The following is a 22,271-nucleotide window of genomic DNA, read 5'->3' as shown; positions in this document are numbered from 1 at the left end:
TGGTTCTTAAGTCTTAAACAGCCCTCCACTGCTTTTATTATACCATTAATTGCACTTAATGCAGCTGCATTTGTAGTACGCTTGGCTAAGCTCTGAAAATTAAGTAGAGAGTACTTTGTTATAATATTCACTGTAATGAGCTCTGGTGGGACAGGGTCTGTTAAGTTTGAAATTACCTCAGGCCATTTCCAAAGGACGACTAAAAATATTTCACATCTATGGAAGTTTGCAACTAGATAAATAGCCAGAGTTACAGTTGAGAAGAAAAATCCCACAGCCCCACAATATGCACTGGATGAAATATGAACATTTTTGATACCAAATTGTTGCATCTACTTTAAACATTTATTATCTCAAGTAATTTGTCAAACAAAGTTTTCAAGCTGACAGCATGTAAATTTTAAGGTGTTTGTTTTGACACAGGTTTATATGCATACTCTTGTTGCTTTTGGTTCCTTAATCCAGACCATGCATTCATGAAACTGGAATAAATTCAGGTCTCCCTCTGGGTTTATAAATTGGTTCAAGACAGGGTCACACCTCTCAGTACAAAGACCTTATAAGAACTGCTGCAACTATTAGCCAATTAGCTTACTGTTACAACTAACAGCCTGTACCGAGTACTGATCTCTGGTATCTGCCTAAATAAATGGCTAATACACCTTCAATTCCCTTAGTGTTCTTTAGCTATATAACTGCTGTAATGCTTTGCAGCTAATAAAGTTTCAGATTAACTAACTTATTGGGTAGCTTTACCAAAACATCCAAGTAATCTTTTATATACTTGTTAGAAACAGGCCCAAAATGAATTCTCTGAGGACTAAATGGAAAAGTCTCCCTGGGATCAGCCTCACTGATTTTTAGATACATTGGCACAAATTGGCTGGAGGATTTTCTGTGTTTTTAGTGCAGCAACTTATGTATGTTTTGTAGTTAAACTTTAAGCATAAGGTAATTAGAGGGCCCCGAGCTTGAAATTCGTACACCTTTTTTCCTTTAATATACTCTATACAAGCCTGCCAAGCTAAGTATTTGAGGGGTGCACACTGTATGTGGAAGCTCTGTACCAAACTTCCAGGTAGGTTAAAATCTTAGAACTGTTTTCTTTTGTATTTAGATTTTGAATGTAGAAATGAGTAGGAAGTATGTTTGTTACCAAGGGTCAGTCTGCAGCCTATTGTGTTGTGCAGAAATATTCACTAGTCAATAATAAAATACACTGTGGCCATTAAGTACTGCACCTGTTGTCCAGATGGCCTAACAATAAACATGACACAGCCAGTCATGATTGCAGAATAGGGTGGACAGAAGGCTTTCGGGGATGTTTCCAGGGTCCTCTCTGTTTATGTAGACCTTTACATCTAGACTGTTATGTGGTTGGGAGTTTCTGAGTTAGCACATTTCACTCTTGCAACCACTCTGTCAAGTTATTCCAAGGGGTCCATGAAATTTTGTGTTTCTGTTGAGTTTTAAACTGAAACAGCAGCTTTTTATTCACCAAGAATGCTATTATTTGACAAAGAATAGAGCAATTAATCTCTGTGTGTTGAGAAACATAAAATGCCATCAAAATTGTTCTAAATTTAAATGCAAATAAAGCTTTTTCTCTCTGCTAAACTTCATAACATATTTTTAGGCCTATGAATCATTTATTAGTTTAGATAACTATATTATGACAAGTTATTGAACACACAATTATGTGCAGTACTGCAATATAAAGCATAAAGTCAAACCCCACTTTTATTGAATAACTCCTGTATAAAAGGGGTTTGGACCAAAAATACTTCAAAAGTCATAAAAGACCATATCCCATTTCTCTCCTAGGAACATCCTTTACTGGATGAATAATTTGGAGAAAGGAGTGATTTGGAGATTCTGCTTCAACCTGAATAGGCATCTGCCGTGCACACTATGTAAAATATACTACTTGCCCTATTAGCTTCAAGATTTAAAATATTTACCAACGTGATTAAATTTAAAATGAAACAGATATCTAAGTATTTTTTGGACCAAGGCATAACATACTGAGAGCTTTGCTAAAGATCTGCTTCACTCACAGTTTTGGAAAATAGTTACTTATTATTTATTTACTTTTGGAAGTGACTACATAAATTTCTTGTGTTAAGTCAGCTCCAAACATCCACTTAAGTTTGTCAAATTCATAAACTTAAATAATTTTATTTCAGTAAACTGAAGGACAAAATTCAGAAACAATTAATAAATCAGTTTAAATATTTCCAGGAGTTGCCAAAAGGGCTGGATGCCAGATACAGCAGTTTTCACTAAGTTTAATGCAATATGTTATCAACTGGGAGTGTTGTACAGAAGCTAGCATGAAATGAGCTAGAAGTAAGAAAATAGTCTCAAACCGGATAGTACACAGATGCAAAACAGTATGATTAGCAAGTGCTAGTATTTGGTATCTTTCCTGTTGGTATTAGTGCAAGAATTTCCAAATTAAGCATGTTGCCTCTGTAGTGTTTCTTGAGGTGGTGCTCTGATGCCACTTCCCATCATTCACATGGTCTCAGAGGAAGAAATGAGTACAGATGAACGAGCCCATGTGAACCTCATGAAGTTCAACTAGGCCAAATGCAGTGTCCTGCAGATTGGTCAGGGAAATCTCCAATATCAGTACAGGCTGGGGGATGGATTGATTAAGAAGAGCCCTGCAGAGAAGACCTTGGGAATGCAAAATTGGAGATGAGCCAGCAATGTGTGCTTGCAGCCAAGAAAGTAAACTGTATCCTGGGCTGCATAAAAAGGAGCACTGACAGCAGGTCAACAGAAGTGATTTTCCTCCTCTGCTATGGCTCTCATGAGACCCCACTTGGAGTACTGTGCCCAGATTCTGGCGTCCCAGTACAAGAAAGACATGGGTTTGTTAGAGTGGGTCTATGGGAGGGCCACAAAAATTATTAGAGGGCTGGAGCACTTCTTCTATGAAGAAAGGCTGAAAGATTTGAGGTTGTTCAGGCTGGAGAAGAGGAGGCTCCAGGAAGACCTTATTGCAGCCTTTCAATATATGAAGGGGGCTTTTAAGAAATACAGGGGAAGATTTTTTTATGACAGCCTGTAGTGACAGGACTGTTATAGAAAAAGTTTGATTAACTGTATTCTTTTCTGTGAATAGTCTCTTTTAGCATTAGTAGCACCCAGCTTGGGCTGGAACCTGAGAACTAGAGGAAATAGAAGCCTTTCCTTGGACTTTATTTCATGGGATCCCAAGGTGAGTCCCTGTTCTGGTGGCCAGTGGGCATAAATTCAGAACAGGACAAGAGGCAACAATTTTAAACTGAAAGAGGGTAGATTCAGATTGGGTGTAAGGAAGAAACGTTTTACAGTAATGGTCCTGAGACAACAAGTTGTCAGGAGAATTTGTGGAAACCCCATTACTGGAAGTGTTTAAAGTCAAGTTGGACAGGGCTTTGAACAACTTGATCTAGTGAAGGATGGTCCTGCCCATGACAGGAGTTCGAACTAAATGAAACTCCTGCCATGACAGGAGTTTGGACTAAATGATCTTTGTCACTTCCAACCCAAACAGTGTTCTATGCTTCTGTTTAAAAAATTGGTGTATGATTTTGTCCACAGGCTAGTGTTATGCCTGGTTTGCAGATTCAGTATCACACTTTAAAGGGAGCTGGAGCTCTTAAGATTTCATGTTGCCTGTTTACCATAAGTAGGTGGTGATGTTCAGACTTTTTATTTCTCTAGCCATTATAAAAACCCCTGGTTCAGTTTTCTGATTAATAAAATTATTTTGAATTCCCTGGGAATTTTGTTCAGCTGTTTACCAAAAAATAAAAATACACTCATATGTAACAGTAATTGTCAGTATAGTAAAGTGCAGTATAGTAACTAAATTAAAAAACTGGTGGGAGAAATTGTCTTCATTAACTGCTATACATTCCCTATATTTGTAATATGGATTCTAAGGAAATACAGTTTGAAAGCTGGCATTGTGAATTGTATTGTGACATTTGATTTGTAGCTCTCTGATAATGCATGGAATAGCATAACATCTGTTTCTTTTCTAGCCAGCACTGTTTGAGGATGAGCTTAAATATACCACTTTCCCTGGTGCAGAGAAGTTGTTATTTTTTAGGTGTCTAACCTGAAAACAAGGGTATTTCACAACCCTTTGGAACTCCACTATCAATAACAAAATAAGGCAAGAACCTACTTCCGCTTTGATGAGGAGTCCTTGAAACTGCGGTAGAGTGAATAGTAGTTCTTTTGTGGTGTAATTTTAATGAATGCTATGATGTATTTTTTAGTTCCATCTAGGACAATTTTTTTTGGAATTGTATCCAAGGATTTGGTGAGGAAATTTAAATTGTTCAGCCATTTCAACTTAAGTATCTGCTTCAGTATTTTCATTCCCAACTATGTTGCCTTCCAGGGCTTCACATGCCTGAGAAAGTGATCCATTTCACCTCCCACAACACAGCTGTAGGTCCTCTGATCATAATGACCTTTCTCATAAGGAACTTATGTGTGGATGAAAGTGCCAATTCAAATAAGCTGGTGTGAAGTAGGAAAATTAAGAAAAGAAAGAATGAAAGTGTGGAAAGAAAAGATGAGTTGAGGTAGGATGAAAGTGGAAAATATGAGTTAGAAAAGGGGTGCATTCAGTCCTTTCCAGGATTTTTTGTACAATGGGTTTCCTTTGTTAACTTTTAACAAATTCATTAAGAATTAATTAACAATTCTTCTTTAGATAGAATGTGTTTACACAGAAGTATGAACTGGCTCAGGGACTGGAAGCAGCCCAGCTGTGGTATCACAGAGGTGAAAAAGTTATTTTATATTGCTTCTTGGAAAAATTTCATAGACTTTTTTAGCACAGCTAGGCCTTTATCAGTGGCCACATTAACCCATTTACAGCTAGTTCACATTTGGTTACATTGGGACTGGTAAAGGCCTATCCTTAGTCCAGCTTAAATTAGTATGTGCCAGAGTTCAAAAGGATGTTTGAACCCCATGGAACAAATGGATTAGCAACACAGGTGTGTAGTGTATGCAGCTCAGAGCATTTGAGTCCCTGTTGCCTTGTTAGCTCCAGTGTCAGCAATACTCAAGTGGTCATCTAAGTGTCAGCTGACTAGTGAACTTTAAACATCACCTTAGTGGAGCTACAACTCTACACAGTTTGAGAACAGAGGGGAGGTACAAGCCAACATGGGAGCTGCAGCTGGAGTTAACACTGCAGTGGAGACCGTTTCTTTGTTGCATGCAGTTTTAGAGAGGGGTGTAAATGAGGCACCACTTTAAAATCCTGTTTAGATCATGCCTAATTCTTCCTTTCAGTTTGCATTCTTCAATTTTTTATTTTTCCTTTATTGCAAGTGTTTTTTCAGTCTGTTTTTTCTGCCATTCACATTTCCTTTTATCTCTAATGAAGTCACTAATTATTTTTTTCCTTTTTTTTTTTTTCCTGAAGTCATCACTCACCAAAATAAGCCTTTCTCTTCAAAGGACAGCTGTCCATGAGCTGTCATAGCAGTATCTGTCTTATCCTCTTCCAGCTGTGTAAGTGCCTCTCTGTTCCTTAGATTCATCCTTTCCCATAGAAGAAGGAGTCCCTATTATGTGAGAAATATTTTCAGAGACATTTAAAACTTTTGGTTTTTCCTAGTGCATTCATTGTGGAGAGTCGAATATACCTTGCAATAACATTGCATTTGTAAGGCGAAGAGAAAGACTTTTTTATCAGTATTCACAGAAAATAATTTACTGCATTTCTGACTTGTCCTCCTACAACATTGTTGAGTGGAAATGTATTTTTTACAAGTAATTTCTCAGATTTCCAGGTATTATTAACAAAATAAGATATTGTTTGATGTACAGCAGACAATTTAAAATAATCCAAAATGCCCTTAAGCTAGTACATTCATAATGAAAAATGTCAGAATACAAACTGTCTTCAAGGAGGTTACTAAAAGGAATAAGAAAAATAGATAAACAGTGTCAGGCATTACTCATTAGGTTTTCTACATGATGTATAAAAGTAGTGGGTGACAGGAGACAAAAAAGTGTATTTTGTGTTGATTTTGAGCAGTCTTCTTTTAACTCTCTTAATATTTTATTTTAAGTATCATACTGTATTATACTCCGGAAAAAAAAAAGGCATTTTCTGTTTTATGAGTTTTAGTTACAAATTGCATAGATATGAAAATCTTGTTCTTCAGCTGGACTGAGGCAGCATGAAAAATAATACTTTTAAGAATTAAAAGGCAATGTTGGAATGCAACAAAATATGAACAGAATTTTGAGGACATTATTTCAGTAAAATAGCTCACATACTACTGAGCTGTTATATCAAGCAAATTATTTCTCTTTATAGCAAATGCATACATGTATTACCTTAGGTTTTGTGGGTGTATAATAAAATGTAATTGTTGAGAAACTATCTAAATGCAATACATTATCAGAATAATTGTAAAGCTCTCAAGAAAAAAAAAAAAAAGATATATTTATCAGTGCTCATAGAAAGTGAGAAAGAGCTGATTTAAAGACTCAAGTGTTATCTTGCAAAACGAAACTTTGCCCCCAAAGTCGAGGTAACCATCTGTGTCCATGTCTGATTCAAGTACTGTGTGGGGAATGAATTCTGATGCCTTTAAGTTTATTTGCTAAAGAATACCAAAATATCTGGCTAGAATAGCACCCTGAACTTTGATGGCTAAGGTGCTTAGGATGTATTTTGAACTGTGAACGCCATGTGGCTTCTTTTACAGCAGACAGGCTTGACTTTTTCAGGTAGCAAGTGTGAATCTCAGCTATGACCTAGTCAAATAAAAGGAATATTTCCCATCACTGCAGAAAGAATCTTGAGCTAAATTAATTCATGATGGTAAAGAATTCAGCTCTGCTGAAGTGAATGTTGTACTGATGCACGACATTCTCCTTGGCTGGAGAGAACTGCTTCCGGTTTTCTCATTACCAAGCTCATACTTCCATAACTATTCTGGCTGTCTTCTGATCAAACTTTTCTATAGTTCCCTGATAGGCAGTCTCCAAAGGTGAAGGAAACTGGACTTTTCTCACATGACTATTTAAAAAGATCCTGCTGCATATAAAAGGGGAAACACCAGATGTGTGCTGGAACCAGTATAATAGTAATAGAAAATATGTTAATGTCTTACTTCTAAATTATTTTCAAGGTAATTCATCATTAACTGTATGAATTCTTTTAACGTTAGGAAAGATTCAAAAAGCAGATCCCTATTTCCAATGAAGATTTAAATGTTCTTCTTATTAGTCGGTTGGATTTCCAAGACATTCTGTTTCCTTAAAAACTGCTGAAACAGACTCTTATAAATGGTAGCACAATTCCCCCTCCAGCCCTTTCTTTTTTTTTTTTTTTTATTTATAATATATATATATTAAGAACCTTATCCAAAGTGCTGGAAAGTCTTTCCCTTCAGTACAGATGCTTTTGGCTCTGGACCAACCCATTTTTTTTATAAGCAGCAGTTCTTTTAAAAACAAGTGGTTATGTCTTCCAGTTATAATGGTTTAACCAATATTGGGATGTGTATGACCACATTTCTTGAAGACTACTTCATTAGGACTTGGGGATTTCCAGTGTAGCTTATGCATGATCATTTTTCAGTCCTCAGCAATTCCAAAATACTGTTTTAGCTCTTATAAAACTTGGTTAACATTTCTATTTGTTTTTTTCCTAGTGAGAAATCAAGAACCAGTTGCTATAGATTTTAAGCATTTGTTAACAGTTCTACTACAGCTGGTCTTGGTAATCTTAAATTTCTTCAGTTATTTTTTTGAAATCACCAAATTCTCAGTAGTTGCATTTTCTAACATTCTCCCTTATGAACAGAGAGAAGCAGCAGCTGGAAGACAAGCAAAAATAATTGACTAGTGGCACAGTTGGTTCTTACCAGAATCTTCAGTTAATTACACGGTTCAGTTTTGGCAGCTGATAAAGATTTCTTCCCTGAAAATGTGGGTTGATTGCAGACTTGTACCCAGTCTCATCTCATTTACAAATCTTCATTATATCTTTTTCTAACTGCATAACAAAAAACAAAAGAGGCATGTAGTGTACAAACAAATCCACCTCCTACATGTATCAGTCATAAGACCAACTCTGTAAAGGCAGCAAATCCCTAAATTTACCTTAGAATCAGAAACAATTCTAAGTAGTCGTGCACTTAGATTCATTTCGGTATGTCTCCTACTTTGGTAGGCTAATGATGCATTAGCCAGTTATATATCTGATTATATCATAGCTGGATTTTGTATTCCAACAGTGAATGCAACTCCTACATTTGCCAATAACAATGTTTGATGTAATTTTAAATCTTCAGAGTTCACATAACATTAGGGTGTCTGTTCTTTTCCAGTGTTGTTCTTAGCTGGGAGGCTTTTTCTTACTTAGCCTGTGACAGAATGACAGAAAAAAGTGAGTATGCTAGAAGTGCAGGTGACCAAAACTTAGCACTGTTTACGTCATGAGGTGCATGGTTTTCTTCCTCGTTTGCTACCATACAGTGTCCCATAGCCCTTCTTACAAAGTTTAATGACACTATCAAATACAAAATTTGTCTTTTTTTCTGTGTGTCTGATACTGAGTGAACACATTACTCAGTTCTTAGCTGGGAGGCTTTTTCTTAGCTGGGAGGCTTTTTCTTACTTAGCCTGTGACAGAATGACAGAAAAAAGTGAGTATGCTAGAAGTGCAGGTGACCAAAACTAGCACTGTTTACATCCTGAGGTGCATGGTTTTCTTCCTCCTTTGCTACCATACAGTGTCCCATAGCCCTTCTTACAAAGTTTAATGACACTGTCAAATACAAAATTTGTCTTTTTTTCTGTGTGTCTGATACTGAGTGAACACATTACCTAGTTCAGTAGCATCTAAAGCTGTTAGTTTCTAAAAGTACGTTGCACTTGCTGTCAGAAGAGGTTATATATATTTCTTAAGAAAATTCAGTGGGCGGTTGTAACCACATAACAAATGGTTGGCTTCCTGTGCAGACAGTTGTGAAATGCCTGGCCTTAGCATCACACTTGACAGTGATAGCATAGCCCTCATAGCATGCAGTATCTTAGGCCATTAGCAATGAAGTATTTAAATCTATCTGTAGATATATCAATGAAAGTTCACATCTGTTATTCCACCAGTAGTAATGGGAAGCTAATGGAAAGAATACTAACTATAAAGTATCTTATTATTTACTTCCCTTATTCACTTTTTTGTTAGCACAGATGAAGTATTTTTTGTCTGTCTGGAATTTTTCCACATTCTTCCACAGAGCACTGAAAAAAAATTGTTTGTTCATAAAATGATGCAGTGAGGCCACTGAAATAGAGAGAAGTAAGTAAGAAAGAGAAGGCTATGCAAGAAGGCAGACCTGTGTATAGGAGGATCTAGTTAGGGAAAGCTGGATATGTTTCAATGTTAGTAAAAACAGGGAGGATGTGAATCACAGCTTGCACATTTTCAACACACCACTGTCTAAGGCATAAAAAGGCAATTGTATTGGCTCTGAGGAGGAGCAGCTTGCCTGTTTTGTTCACAGAAGATCTGAAATAAGACTGCCAAGATTTAAGACAAAAAAAAAAAAAAAAAAAAAGGAGACATAACAAAGCAAGATTTCTCCTTCCTCACTTTCAGAAATATATCTTGCTTCATGTAGATCGAACAGCTTTTGGTCCCCCTGACATACTAGTGGCATATGAAAGCCCTGTGGATGGATGGAGCGTTAGATTGGAAGTAATAAGGTTGTGCCTGACTTACCTCTGCATTTGTAGCAGATGTTACAAATGTCATAACATGAACCTTTGGGATCAGACTGGAAAAAAAAGCAAGACAACAGATGTAGGCCTCTTAGTTTTACCAGCAAGTATAGTCTGACACTATATAACACTGCTCTGACTTGATGTTAATACCCTGTCCTCCTCCTGAGAACAGAATCAGTGACACTAACCATTTCTGTAGCATTGAAGTTGGAAGGGGGTGACAGCAGGTTTTTTTCCCAGATTAAATTACAGAGGAATTTTAATACTAGCTTAAAAATAAGGTAATAGAACTATTACTCCCAGAAAGTGTTTTATTGTTATATCTAAATAAGTTATGTATATTCATCACTCAGTTCTGAGGGGAACTGAATTTTAAAGGATTTCTTTATGCTACCATGGCTTTTACACATTTTTCCATTGGTAAAGCCAAATCTTACAGAGTGGACATTTATCTAAATCACTGCTAAATTCCTAGGATTTTAAACCCTCAGTTCACTCCATCTTTGTCTGTCCCTTTCCCTTGCCTCACACATCTGTCACTACTTTGCCTCTTTCTCTTCCATACTTCTGTAGACTTTTTTCTCATCTCTTTATAGCAATTGGATTTCCTGGGAAGGTCCTATCTCACATTAATTGCTGAACCCAATTTCATTAAAGCTACAGTAATATTTAAAGCATCTTTTACTTGCAGCTGTCTCCAGCAGCACTTTCTCAGCTACCCCATCTAATTTTTTGACAGTTTTGAAAACATTTTTGTGCTGCTTTTCATATTGCCTCTTGTTTGTGACTCATCCTCTCTGAACTGAAATGTAAAGCCATTTTTCTCTCTTTAAGACTGCTACCATCTAATAATATTGACAAACAGTTGAAGAATAGATGGAAGTTATCTGCTTCTTATATCTATTTGTGAGAGTGCAATATAAGTGAGCAGTCTTTATTAGGATCACAGTTATGCTTACATTCCCTATAAATCCTTCCTCCTCCAAGATTTTTAGGAGCAAAAGGCAACACTGTAAATATTTGTAAAACATCCAGTATAAAGTGAGTTTAATTCTAGGAAGTAGCTCTAATTCTGTTGTATCACAGACAATGGTCCCCTCCATATCAAAATGCATTTTGCTGCCTTAGTAGAGAAACTAATGGCTGGAGTGAATGTTAATATTTACCCTTATTTCATTTTTGGGTGGTATATTTATTTTGCTGGAAATTATGTGTTCTTTGCTTTCAGCATTGTCATCTACATAGTGGAGGCTGCATGAAGTTATTCCTTCTCCTGTTCTCAGGAGTTTTGGCCAGTGTCCCCGTATTTCATGGGAGGGGAATAAAATTAATGCAAGAGTGCAGGCCCTTGTATTTTTTGCCTGTGCTTCAATTTAAAGCAGTGGTGACTCTCTCTGCCACATCACTCCCTCAGGTGCTGCCATTCTTGAACTGGAGGCTTAGCCCTCTCCCTGAAGAATTTCATTGTCAAGGAGAAGAGTGGGGGCTCTCCCATGAAGAATTTTAATCACCCTGTCTGTAGCCCTTTTGAATGAGGCACAATAGTTCCTATAGTAACTACTACAGTGTGGGAGAAAGGCCAGTGCTCCCGCCCCCAGCCACAGATGGAGAACTCTCTTTGCTTAGATGACTGGAAATTCTTGCAGAGCAAAGGCTTCATCCTTCACAGTGAAAAGAAAAAATCTCTGAAATAAACTCTTAAAATGTGCAAGTAAGTGCTAATTAAGAAACACTGCGAGTTGAGTTATCAAGTGGAGAACATAAAAATCTCAAATATACTTATTTTTAAGGTGTGTTTAATTTTCATTCTCAGGGGGGTTCATTTTAAGAAATTCAGAAAAGAAAAAAAAAAAGGAGAGAGACATTTAGGACCTAAGAATCTTGTCTCCTCCTCCAACCTCCCCTACCCTCTAGCCCCCAGAGAACAAATCCTGTGGGAAGGAGCAGACCTATAAACCAAATGAAAATAATTGGGAAAGGAAAAGGAGCAAGCTCATAAAATAGGTGAAAACTTACACTGTCAGCCACTTATGTAGTTTCACTTGGAATAATTTTCAAGGGGAGGACACATTCAAATCCATTGATTCCAGTACTATTAATGGACTATATACTACTTTCTGCTTTTTTGACAGCATTTTAATTTAATTGGATTTAAGTTATTGAATCTAAAAATGCTATTAGTAAGAGTTTAAAAGTGTTAAGCAACCTACATTTGGAAATTAAGAAAAAAATCAACCTAAAATCTTTTAATTCCTGGAGGTTTTGATGGATCATCATGGATGAGCAACTAGAAATAATAAAACATCTGTAATCATGTTACATATAATTTTCTTGAGTATATTCTTGGTAGCTACTTAGGTATTCCATGGAAAGTTTTGGTTTACTTTCTCAACCATGGATTCCCCACTAATGAATACGTGCTCTGTACCAGTGACCGGAAGATGGATGTATAAAATAATAGGCATTCGTGTACACAAAAACCAGATTTGGAATACCATTGTTAGCTTTGTAAGTTGATTATCATATATTGCATTATGCATCTTACATGTAGTCCTTTGTGACAAATTTGTTCGGGTACTTTATTGCCATGATACTTAGTTGGTAATGGCACAGCATTAATGATTCCCATAGCTTAACTAAACCAAGATAAAATACCTTTCCACATATGTTGCAACTCCATTGGAGATTTATTTCTGTTTCCCATCTGTGAAGGTGGATAAGACACCTAAGTTTTGGATCATATGATGGCTTATGGTGATGTAGACTGGTGACATAATTTAATTTCTTTGGATATCTTTTCCAAATCAGAGGGCAGATTCTCTGCTTACATCATGCTGGTTGCTTATCATTCAGCTCATTTTAGATCAGGATCTGAATACATATCATCTATGCCTTATGTTCTCAACACACGTGTTAGGCAGAGGAGTTTACTCTTGCTGGAAATTTCTTTCAAAACTTAGAATCAATCATAAATTGGAGAGCATAAGACAATCAGTGGAAAAAAAACCCATATCCATTGCAAGGTATTAGGTATGCAGTAGAAGAATAAATCTAAAAAAGAGCTGCTATAGACATTAGCATATATAAATACTGTCAATTCTTTCAGAGCCTAATGTTGTCCTTCCCTGACATTGCATCTTCTGTTGTTCAATTTAGCCCCTCAGTCAGTGTCTCTGCCTTTTCGATAACATGGCTTTTAAGTATTTCCAAATTACTTTTTATGTCTCATAGGAAAGCCACAAGATTTTAAGATGACATGTACTCTCTTCCTGTAAAACCACCCTCATCATCACATTCACCAGCAGTGTTCTTTCATGAGCATTTTGGGTTGTTCCTAGAAATAAAAAAGACACATTTTCATGTAGGTTCTACTTTACACCAGGGTAAATGTATTAGAAATTGTATTGTCATTTCTATAGACATTTTTTCTACTTTGAAACAATCAAAACAATTAAACTCAGGAAAATAATACTTCAAAGATTATAGCCACACTCATGCAGTGAACTGCTTTGCACATAGAGTCATCTGGGCCAATTCAAACAATTGTACTTCTTATGCAGTGGGGAACTGGTAATTGTGCTGGTGATACGTGCTTTTACTCCTAGTCATCAAGAAATACTGTTTCTGCCTAATTAGAACTCTGTCATCACTAGTAGAAAGTCACAGTGAACATCAGCCTTTGGTCATTCAGTGCTCCAATAGCTTAGAAGTGAGTTTAAGAGGAGATCCTCTCTCTTAAGGATGCATGGAAATTGTTAAGTATTCTACATTTTTCTTTTCCATAGTTTTCCACTCCTTCTAGCACAATTGTGAATGCTCTTGAGATTGCATAAAGCATGCTTAGACTTCCCCAAGACACACTAGTTGTTCCTTCACCTGATGCATAGCCAGATTAGTCATTGAGGGAGGAAATTTACAGAGGAGTTAGTGAGCAGTTAGAATTTTTTCCTTGTTAATAGCTGCTTGTGGAATAATCCTATGCCAGGAATAGATATGTCAGTCTGGATAGTAAACGCCATGGTCCAATGCCATAGAAAGTAAAAGATTTTAGTAGGCAGATTCTGCTACTCCAGCACGACAAAGTACATATGTGAAATCAATCTATCTTCTTGTCACTATTAAAAGTCAATATTTAATACAAATATTGGTGCAGTCAACTTTTTAATTAACACAACTATTGTGCATTCACAGCTTAAACCTTGCCAATTAAATGTACAATATAAAATATGACCACGTGAAAAAGCTGATTTAGAGATGTTTGTTCATACCACTAAAACAGGAGAAGCATAGAATTTAACATGGGTTTGGAACTTGTTTCCATTGTGACTCCTGTTGCAGCTGGGTACACATGCTTAGGCCTTTGCCATATCCTCATTTCCCCTACTTTCTGTTACTCATATAGAGAAATTTATTTCACACATGCAGTATTTTGTTGCTGTAAAGGGTCTGCATTTGAAATGGAATCCACATTTAAAAAAAAAAAAAGTGCATCCACGTCTTTAGGTCTACGAAAGTTGTTGAGCTACTTGGATATAGATCTATATAGATGTTGTGGTATAAATCCTAAATCCCTTGCTTTCCAAGATTTCCATGAGCAGCTGAGCTGTGTCAGCTGATGGTTCCATCCACAGGGTGAGAGATTTAGAGATTACTGGCTGTGGCTTGTGTGATGGAAGCCAGTTCAGTATTTATGTTTTGAAAGTTTAGAATAAAATAATATCGTGGTCTGCTTTTTAACCCAGCCACTTCAGGCTGTGTCTTTCACCTATCGTCTTGCCACCAATCTATTCAGTACAAATAAGAAGCTTTGTGCTGTGATTGGGCTGTGAGATTGCCATGGTTTTGAAAGGTATCAATGTGGTACGCATTTGTATACCCAAACCAGTATGTTTCTTCTGATGCAGATAGGTATTGAGGAATCTTGAAAGCCCAAGCAAGTAAAATAATGAGGCAATGAAGTCAGAAGGTGAAATAAAATAAGTTTGTTTCCCTTATTGTATATTTATCCCAATATTCCTGTCTCATTTCTCAAAATGTGAAGAATGATAGTTAGGGAAATGAATGAAATACAGAAAGTGCATATATAGCATCTATTCAGTTACCCAAAAAGAGTTGCAATATGACTACCAGAAGCACAATGGTTTTCTGTGTCACATATTTATGCTGGTTGTAAAATTAAGAACTGTCATTGCAACCCCACATCTCCTAAGTGCAAGACACATAAATCCAACAGTTCTACTACTATAAAAATGTCAATGAACTGAATGGCATGAAAGTACTAAAAGATATTTGTCTACATGTATACCAGCCACTAGGATGTAGGCATTGACAGAGGATTTAATTCGAAAATTTTGAAGCTAAGATTTTGGCCCTCGTGTTTTCTGGTTGACTCACTGGCCTTGAAGTGTTTTAATTCTACCTATAGAACTGGGAGTGTTCCCAGTATGAAGAACTGTTGACTTACCTGGAAACATCAATGTAAGTTAAAGATACTCTTTTAAAAAGTGTTGCACTGTCTTCATGCACTTTATTCAAGTTATGATACTCCCATGCTAGAAAACCTGAAATTAGCGTCACAAAGCTGGATTCAATATGTAATGGATACACTTTAAAATGCTAAGGGATTGTAAAGGAAGGATATGGGCAAGAAACAGAACAGTATTTGGAAGGCAAATTCCAAATGGTGATGTGTTCAGACAATATGTGGAAAATATAACACAGTCTACATGGAAGAGTGAAAGGATCTAAAGGATTTCAGGAAGGTTTTTGTGGTTTTGAGTTTTTTTTGCTTTTTTGCGATGCTCTGATGAAGACTACCATCTAGCAGGCCAAAACTGTGAATTTGCTTTTTGTTTCTGATAGATTCTAAATTAAATGACCATAAAAAGTGCTAACTGATCGCAATCGTAATGGGAATACTGATAATCTTTACAGTGTTATATATTTTGTTTTATTACCACAACTAAAGCTAAAGTTTTTCTCAGAAATATAGGTACAACTCCAGTTCAAGCAAACATTTGATACCATATCTGAAGGCAGAGTAAGAACAAAAGAAAGATTAGCTTGTGAGGTGGGCTGATGCCAAACTTATGAAGTTTAACCATGACAAGTGCAAGGTCCTATACCTGGGTCAGAGCAATCCCAGGCACAGGCACAGGCTGGGCAAAGAAGAGATTCAGAGCAGCCCTGTGGAGAAGGACTTGGGGGTGTTGGTTGATGATAAAATGAACACGAGCCCGCGTCAGTGTGCACTCACAGCCCAGAAAGCCAACCATATCCTGGGCTGCATCAAAAGGAGTGTGACCATCAGGTCGAAGGTGGTGATCCTGCCCCTCTACTCTGCTCTCGGGAGACCTCACTTGGAGTATTGTGTGCAGTTCTGGTGTCCTCAAAATAAAAAGAACATGGAACTGTTGGAACAAGTCCAGAGGAGGGCCACAAGGATGATCAGGGGACTGGAGCACCTCCCGTATGAAGATAGGCTGAGAAAGTTGGAGCTGTTCAGCCTGGAGAAGAGAAGGCTGCGTGGAGACCTCATAGCAGCCTTCCAGTATCTGAAGGGGGCCTGTAAGGATGCTAGGGAGAGACTCTTAGGGACTGTAGTGATAGGGCAAGGGGTGATGGATTAAAACTTAAACAGGAGAAGTTTATATTGGATATAAGGAGGAAGTTCTTTACTGTTAGGGTGGTGAGGCACTGGAAGGGGGTGCCCAAGGAAGTTGTGAATGCTCCATCCCTAGCGGTGTTCAAGGTTGGAGAGAGCCTTGGGTGACATGGTTTAGTGTGTGGTGTCCCTGCCCATGGCTGGGGGTTGGAACTTGATGATCCTAAGGTCCTTATGATTCTATCTTTAAGTCTGTCTGCAAAAAGGAAAATTAAAGGAGTCCAAGTTGCAAAAAAGTTTAAAGGATTTTGAGTTTGGTTGTTGGTTTTTTAATTAAATCAGCATTGCTGTTTTTACCAGACATCACTACAGCTATAAAAAAGATGAGAATGCAAAGAGAGCAAAATGATTTAGAATCAGAAGACTGATGTAGAAAAATATAAGACTGACTCAAGTACCTAAAACTTGTAGAAGAATAATATTATGCAGACATGTCTGGTTAGTTATTATGCTAACAGAACTTCAAAAATCAAGTAGTTGGTCTACTTCCAGCTTCACTTGTGGTGTAAAGCAGAAGTCTTGAAGAAGGCTTTTCAGTTGTCAGAATCTATGTCCTTGAATATCTTCAGAGAAAAGAGGAGGACTTAGACAGTACTGGCCCTACAGCAGTCACCATTTGTAATTATGAGCTGTTTCCTCTATCTATTAGCTATGAAGTCACCTGTTTGCCCAGTATAAATAGCCTAGAATTTCCTGCAAGGAAATTATATGAAGCATCAATAAGGAATGACATTGCATTTTTAAGTCGATATTACTATCGTTACTTGGCATTTATCTCTTCTTACTGATACCATATTTGGCAGCAAGTATCATAAAAGACTGTGAAATGTTGCTCTGTGTTTTGTTTTCATTGGTGTTAAATTGGTCTGTTCAGTAATGCCAGTCATCCATTCTGCTTGGTTCAGTGGCTTCTTGGTATTTTGTTTTTCTTATTGTGCTTTGTAAAGATATCAATACATAAAAATGCCCTAGTGCTGTGATGGTTCCAGAGGCAGTTGACCATCAGGATGTTTGGATAGAAATGTTTTTGTACACACATTAAAAAGGTGCAGAATGAACTTCACCTCACTGCTTGCGATATACCTGGCTTTGGCACTGACAGAAAAGCAAGGAAAGGTTCCTGCAGCCCTGTGCTCTCCTTTGTGTCCTGTGGCAAAGACAACCTAGACCTAAGAAGAAATCTCAGCTGACCGTAGAATTCTGCATTTGATTATACTTGATTTGATTGCTGGCTTGTGTGCCTGGCATAGAGTTTGATGAAATACTAAGTTTGATTTCTCAATCCTTTTGTAGTCACTCCTGCCTTTGAAACACAACTGCCTATTAATCACTTTGTACTTTTAAACTGCATAGTTTAAATGCAGACTCTGATGTTTCAAGTGCCTATTTCAGCAGCTAACTTGGATATCTGGATTACTACAATACTTCCCTATGCCGAGCAATAACTTTGATATCTCAGATGTGTTTACAAATAGTGACAATTTAATGTTGTGTTTACTTCCTTTTGGTTTCAAATAAGATGACATATAAATTTCTCGTACCTTCCTAAGTAAGGAAGTAATATTTAGATCTTATCACCACATTCCAAAGCATTTACATTATGTGTAGCCTCTTTTTTCAGTAGAATTTTTCACTAAATTCTGTGTGCTGTCATCACCACGTACACAAAGACTTTCTACAGGAACTTGGAATATATTTGAATAAACAATAAATTTCCAGAGTTCTTGGATATATAAGTGTATTATTTTAATGATCCTTTAATAGTTCAGATTTTAGTCACTGAAAATTACATATCAATTGTATTTACAACATGCAAGGCAAATTTGAAATTAGCACTGCTGTATAACGTTCAAAACATATTTAAATAGTTAATGTCATATGGTATGATAAGGATGCATTAGAAATGAATTTGCAGAACTTTGCAACATAATTGTTTTTTATTCAGTTATAGGTGCCCAGCGCAGGAGAAGTCCCAGTGCCCTTGCCATTGAAGTATTTGAATCACATTTGGGAAGTCATATTTTACAGGTAAAAAATGGCTTTTCCAAGAAAAATAAAAATAATTATCTAGTCATATTTCTGTCAATAACTTGAATAGTATTGTTTTCAGCTCTATTGTTAATGAGATTTTTAAAACTTTTTAAAGCTCATGTTTCCTTCTTTTTAGAAAGCTCTTCTTTGACTGGAAGAATGTTAATGAGAGGGAGGGCAAGTATTATTTAGCTGAATCACAATATTTTGTTGTTTAGAACTGTATAGTAGGTGTTTGCCTGTATGTATTTTTGTGTGTGTACAAAACAGGATTTTGTGTTGGTGACTTCATTTGCCGTATGTGTCACATAGAGATTTAGGGCTTCCCCCCCACACACACTATGGTTTATGAGCACTGCTTTCCTCTCTGATATCCCAGTTGTCACAATTATATATCACAAATTCACAATTTGCAAGAGAAAAAATAAGCAGCATCATGCCTCTTAGGTCTCTTTAGCTCTGAGATAAAAAATAATAGATTTGTCAAAGAATTTAATCACACTGTAGAATTTGTTATATTCCAGGAAGATTAAACTGAAAAACAATGACCTGGTGGAAACATTCCTATGCATGCTTTGTTTTTTTCAGAGTTACTACAGCCTTTTTTAGGTTGCAGTAATCAAATGTGTAGCAGAAGTGGTTAACAAAAGGTGTTTTGTCAGCAAGGCAAAACCACAGCACTACAGAAATAAAACCCACATATTCTTTTCCAAGTGTGACACTGAGGAGCTGCCTTTACTTAGCAATGAACACAGCTTCTCCATGCAAATATATTGCTTGGTGTATTATCTTTTGAGAGGTATGAAAGAGGTAAATTAGGATATTATCATGAGAAATATTCCACTTAATTTGAAATGATTGAGAGCTACCTCTCTGTACTAACTCAGCTGTGGCATTCAGAAGCACTGTGGATAGTGTCAGATTTTTCACATCTTTATAAAGTAACTAAATGCAGAATAGCAACAAAAATAATTTTAGGAAAACGAGAAATTAATTACTGTAATGAATTTTTTTCTGGAACAAAAATAATGAATGAAATAACTTACCTAGTTGTACACCCTTGGAAGTGGTCTAGGTGAAGGTTTAGATTCTGTAAGCAAATACTTGTGTTATAGTTGCTGTATCAAAGATATCTGTACCAGTATCTACAGTGCTGTGTTTGCATGTAAAACAGAAATGCTGTTATGCAGTCTCATAAGTGTAGAAAAAATGAAGAAATAGCAGTTTTGTGATAGTTTATGCAGTTTGTCAGTGTGCTGTTTTGGGTATGTAAACATGTACTATATATCCTACAGGTGTGGGGTTTTAAATGTGAATTATAACAAATATTTAGATAAAACCTTGTTGAGACAGATTTATATACACTCCTTAGGTATTATGTATGACTCTTTATGAATGAAAATTAAAAAAGCCTAGAATGGACACTTAAAAAAATACTTGGCATTTGAGTTTTTCACTTACCGCATATTAAAAAAATTAGTAATTTTTTACTTAAGTCAGGTTCCCCTTTTGGTTTTGGTGGCGTTATTTTGGGTGGGGGGTTTTGTTTTGTGTTTGTTTCCGGTTCTTTTTTGATTGGCTAGTTGGTTGGGTTTGTTTGGTTGTTTTTTTTTTCTATGTGATAAAGTGTTTTCAGGGTATAATTTGATCATGGTACTAGCAAAAAAACCTCCTGTATTGCACTCACCATCAGCATCATATTAAATATCTGTTGAGGTGTGGACTTTTCAGGGAGGGTGGTGCTTTTACCAATTACTCCCATTAATCTCTCAATTAATAGAAAGTTCCACTCTGACATTTAAAAGAGGATAGACTGTTGATGGATAAAGGACAAAATGAATTCATAACGGTGGCAAGTTTATCATGATATGTTAAAATCTGGTCTTATTTTAGCAGAATAATCAACACATGGAGAGAAAGTCTAGGTTGTGCATTTAGATGCGCCACTTTTAACAGATCTGAACAAACTTGAGAGTATTCCCTTGTGGCCGTATACATATATAATAGAAAGATAATCTCCAGAAGACTGATTTTTAAAGCAAAAATGGGACAGATTCTGTGGTGTAATATAATTACAACAAGTTCTCATTTAGTCTGCTGCTCCTGGAAGTGATTTCCAAAGCAGTATTGTCGTAAGTATTGTTTGCAAGTGAAATAACCAACCTTGATTATACCTTGGGAATACCTGTGTTTGATTTCAAAATCTGCTGAGGAAGTTGAATTAATACTTAGTTTGTTTAATCCCTTTTACTATTAATATTTTGAAGACTGAGTTAAGTGTAAACTCAGAAATTAAGGAGCCTCTCTAATCCTTCTAATATTTTCATACTTCAAAATTTATTGACAGACACATGAGAAGCATGATACAGCATGTTTAAGAAAAATGGATATAGTTTGTTTGTTAGTTTGTTTATAGTAATTTTGTAAAAACAGAAATGGTGGCACATCTTGTGGTATTCTACATCTTGATTCTACAAGCAAGTAGCATCAGTTAGTCATGTCAAAAAATTTTTAAGCCACAGCTGATTGCTGTTTATCATTTGGGGCCTGCAAGGATGCCAATGAGGGTTTCTTCATCAGGGACTGCAGCAACAGAACAAGGGGTTAAACAGGAGACATTAAAGTTAGCTATAAGGAAGAAGTTCTTTACTCTGAGGGTGATGAGGCACTGGAACAGGTTGCCCAAAGAAGTGATAAATGCTCCATCGCTGGCAGTGTTCAAGGCGAGGTTGCACGGAGCCTTGGGCAACATGATCTAGTGTGTGGTGTCCCTGCCCAAGGCAGTGGGGTTGGAACTAAACGATCTTGATCTAAGGTCCTTTTCAGTTCTAGCCATTCTATGTTTCTGTGATCATGTCGAAGATATTCCCACAGTAGGTTTGAAGCCAAAGATGCTATCCACTGTGTGCTTATGGAAAAAAAGACACCACAAAACATGAATGCCCAAATGCTATTATAGCAGAATCTTCGCATTTAAAAGTCTTTTAAATGTTTATCAAGTAAAATCAACTGAATGATGAACCATAGAAATGCTTGTAATAGATGAGAAAAATAGATGATGACAATATGTTAATTTTTGATAAGGTTTTTGATTTGCCAAATTGTGTGTTTTATCTTCCACATTCTTCTTCTGGGAAATGGTGTTATAATGAGAAAAGACTTCTAATAAAGATATATTCAGTTTTACATGTATATATGTATATATTATATTTCTTTATTAAATAAATCCAGTAAAAAAATATTGCTTCTGGTACCTGCCATTCAAAAATTTGGCTGAATTGTTTGGCCTGATTGTGAAAATTAGCAAGAAGATTATAATCTTTTTCAGGGCCCCTGGATTTTTTCTGTAACTTCATTGCTATTGAGAAGGTGGGGAAAAGGGTCAGTAACCCGATATTCTTCATATAATCAGGAATGATCAGGAAATGTAGAACTAAATATAGAGAAAAGGGAAAGTTAGTGAATATATTTGCATATGCAAATTATCTTAATTGATACTGCTTGCCTCTACAGGGATTTTTCATTACAAACTGGAGTGCTACATTGTTCAGCTCATATTGAGTAATTTAGTAACTAATGAGACCAGTTTGCACTAATTTGCATATGATAAATGAGCTTAATTGCAGTAAATAACTTGGAGGCATAATTACTTAATTTTCCTGTGTTGCATGGCTTTTAAGTTCACGTATGAACAACTCAAGATAATTTTGCATATTTAAATTAGTTGCTTTTAAAATTCTTGAACAAAAAAGAGCACACCTTACAATTTGAACTGTAAAACAATTAAAAGTAAAATGTATGGTAT

The 22,271-nt window shown here is 36.4% G+C and overlaps 1 protein-coding gene across 5 annotated transcripts in view; it reads left to right on the top strand.

The window, feature by feature from the left end:
- Positions 1-22,271, top strand: part of NPAS3 (neuronal PAS domain protein 3) — a 613,669-nt gene that overhangs the window by 291,233 nt on the left and 300,165 nt on the right. For all 5 annotated transcript variants that reach the window (XM_061367584.1, XM_061367583.1, XM_061367585.1 and 2 more), the window contains one exon: positions 18,381-18,463. In XM_061367584.1, coding sequence (XP_061223568.1) covers positions 18,381-18,463 — 83 coding nt within the window. The remainder of the gene's footprint in view (positions 1-18,380; positions 18,464-22,271) is intronic.

The sequence above is a fragment of the Neopsephotus bourkii genome, unplaced genomic scaffold (genome assembly GCF_033783945.1).
Source record: "Neopsephotus bourkii isolate Nb327-2 ecotype Australia unplaced genomic scaffold, CSIRO-AGI_Nbou_v1 NB_1388, whole genome shotgun sequence".
Lineage (NCBI taxonomy): Eukaryota > Metazoa > Chordata > Aves > Psittaciformes > Psittacidae > Neopsephotus > Neopsephotus bourkii.
This window is presented reverse-complemented; position numbering and strand designations above follow the sequence as displayed.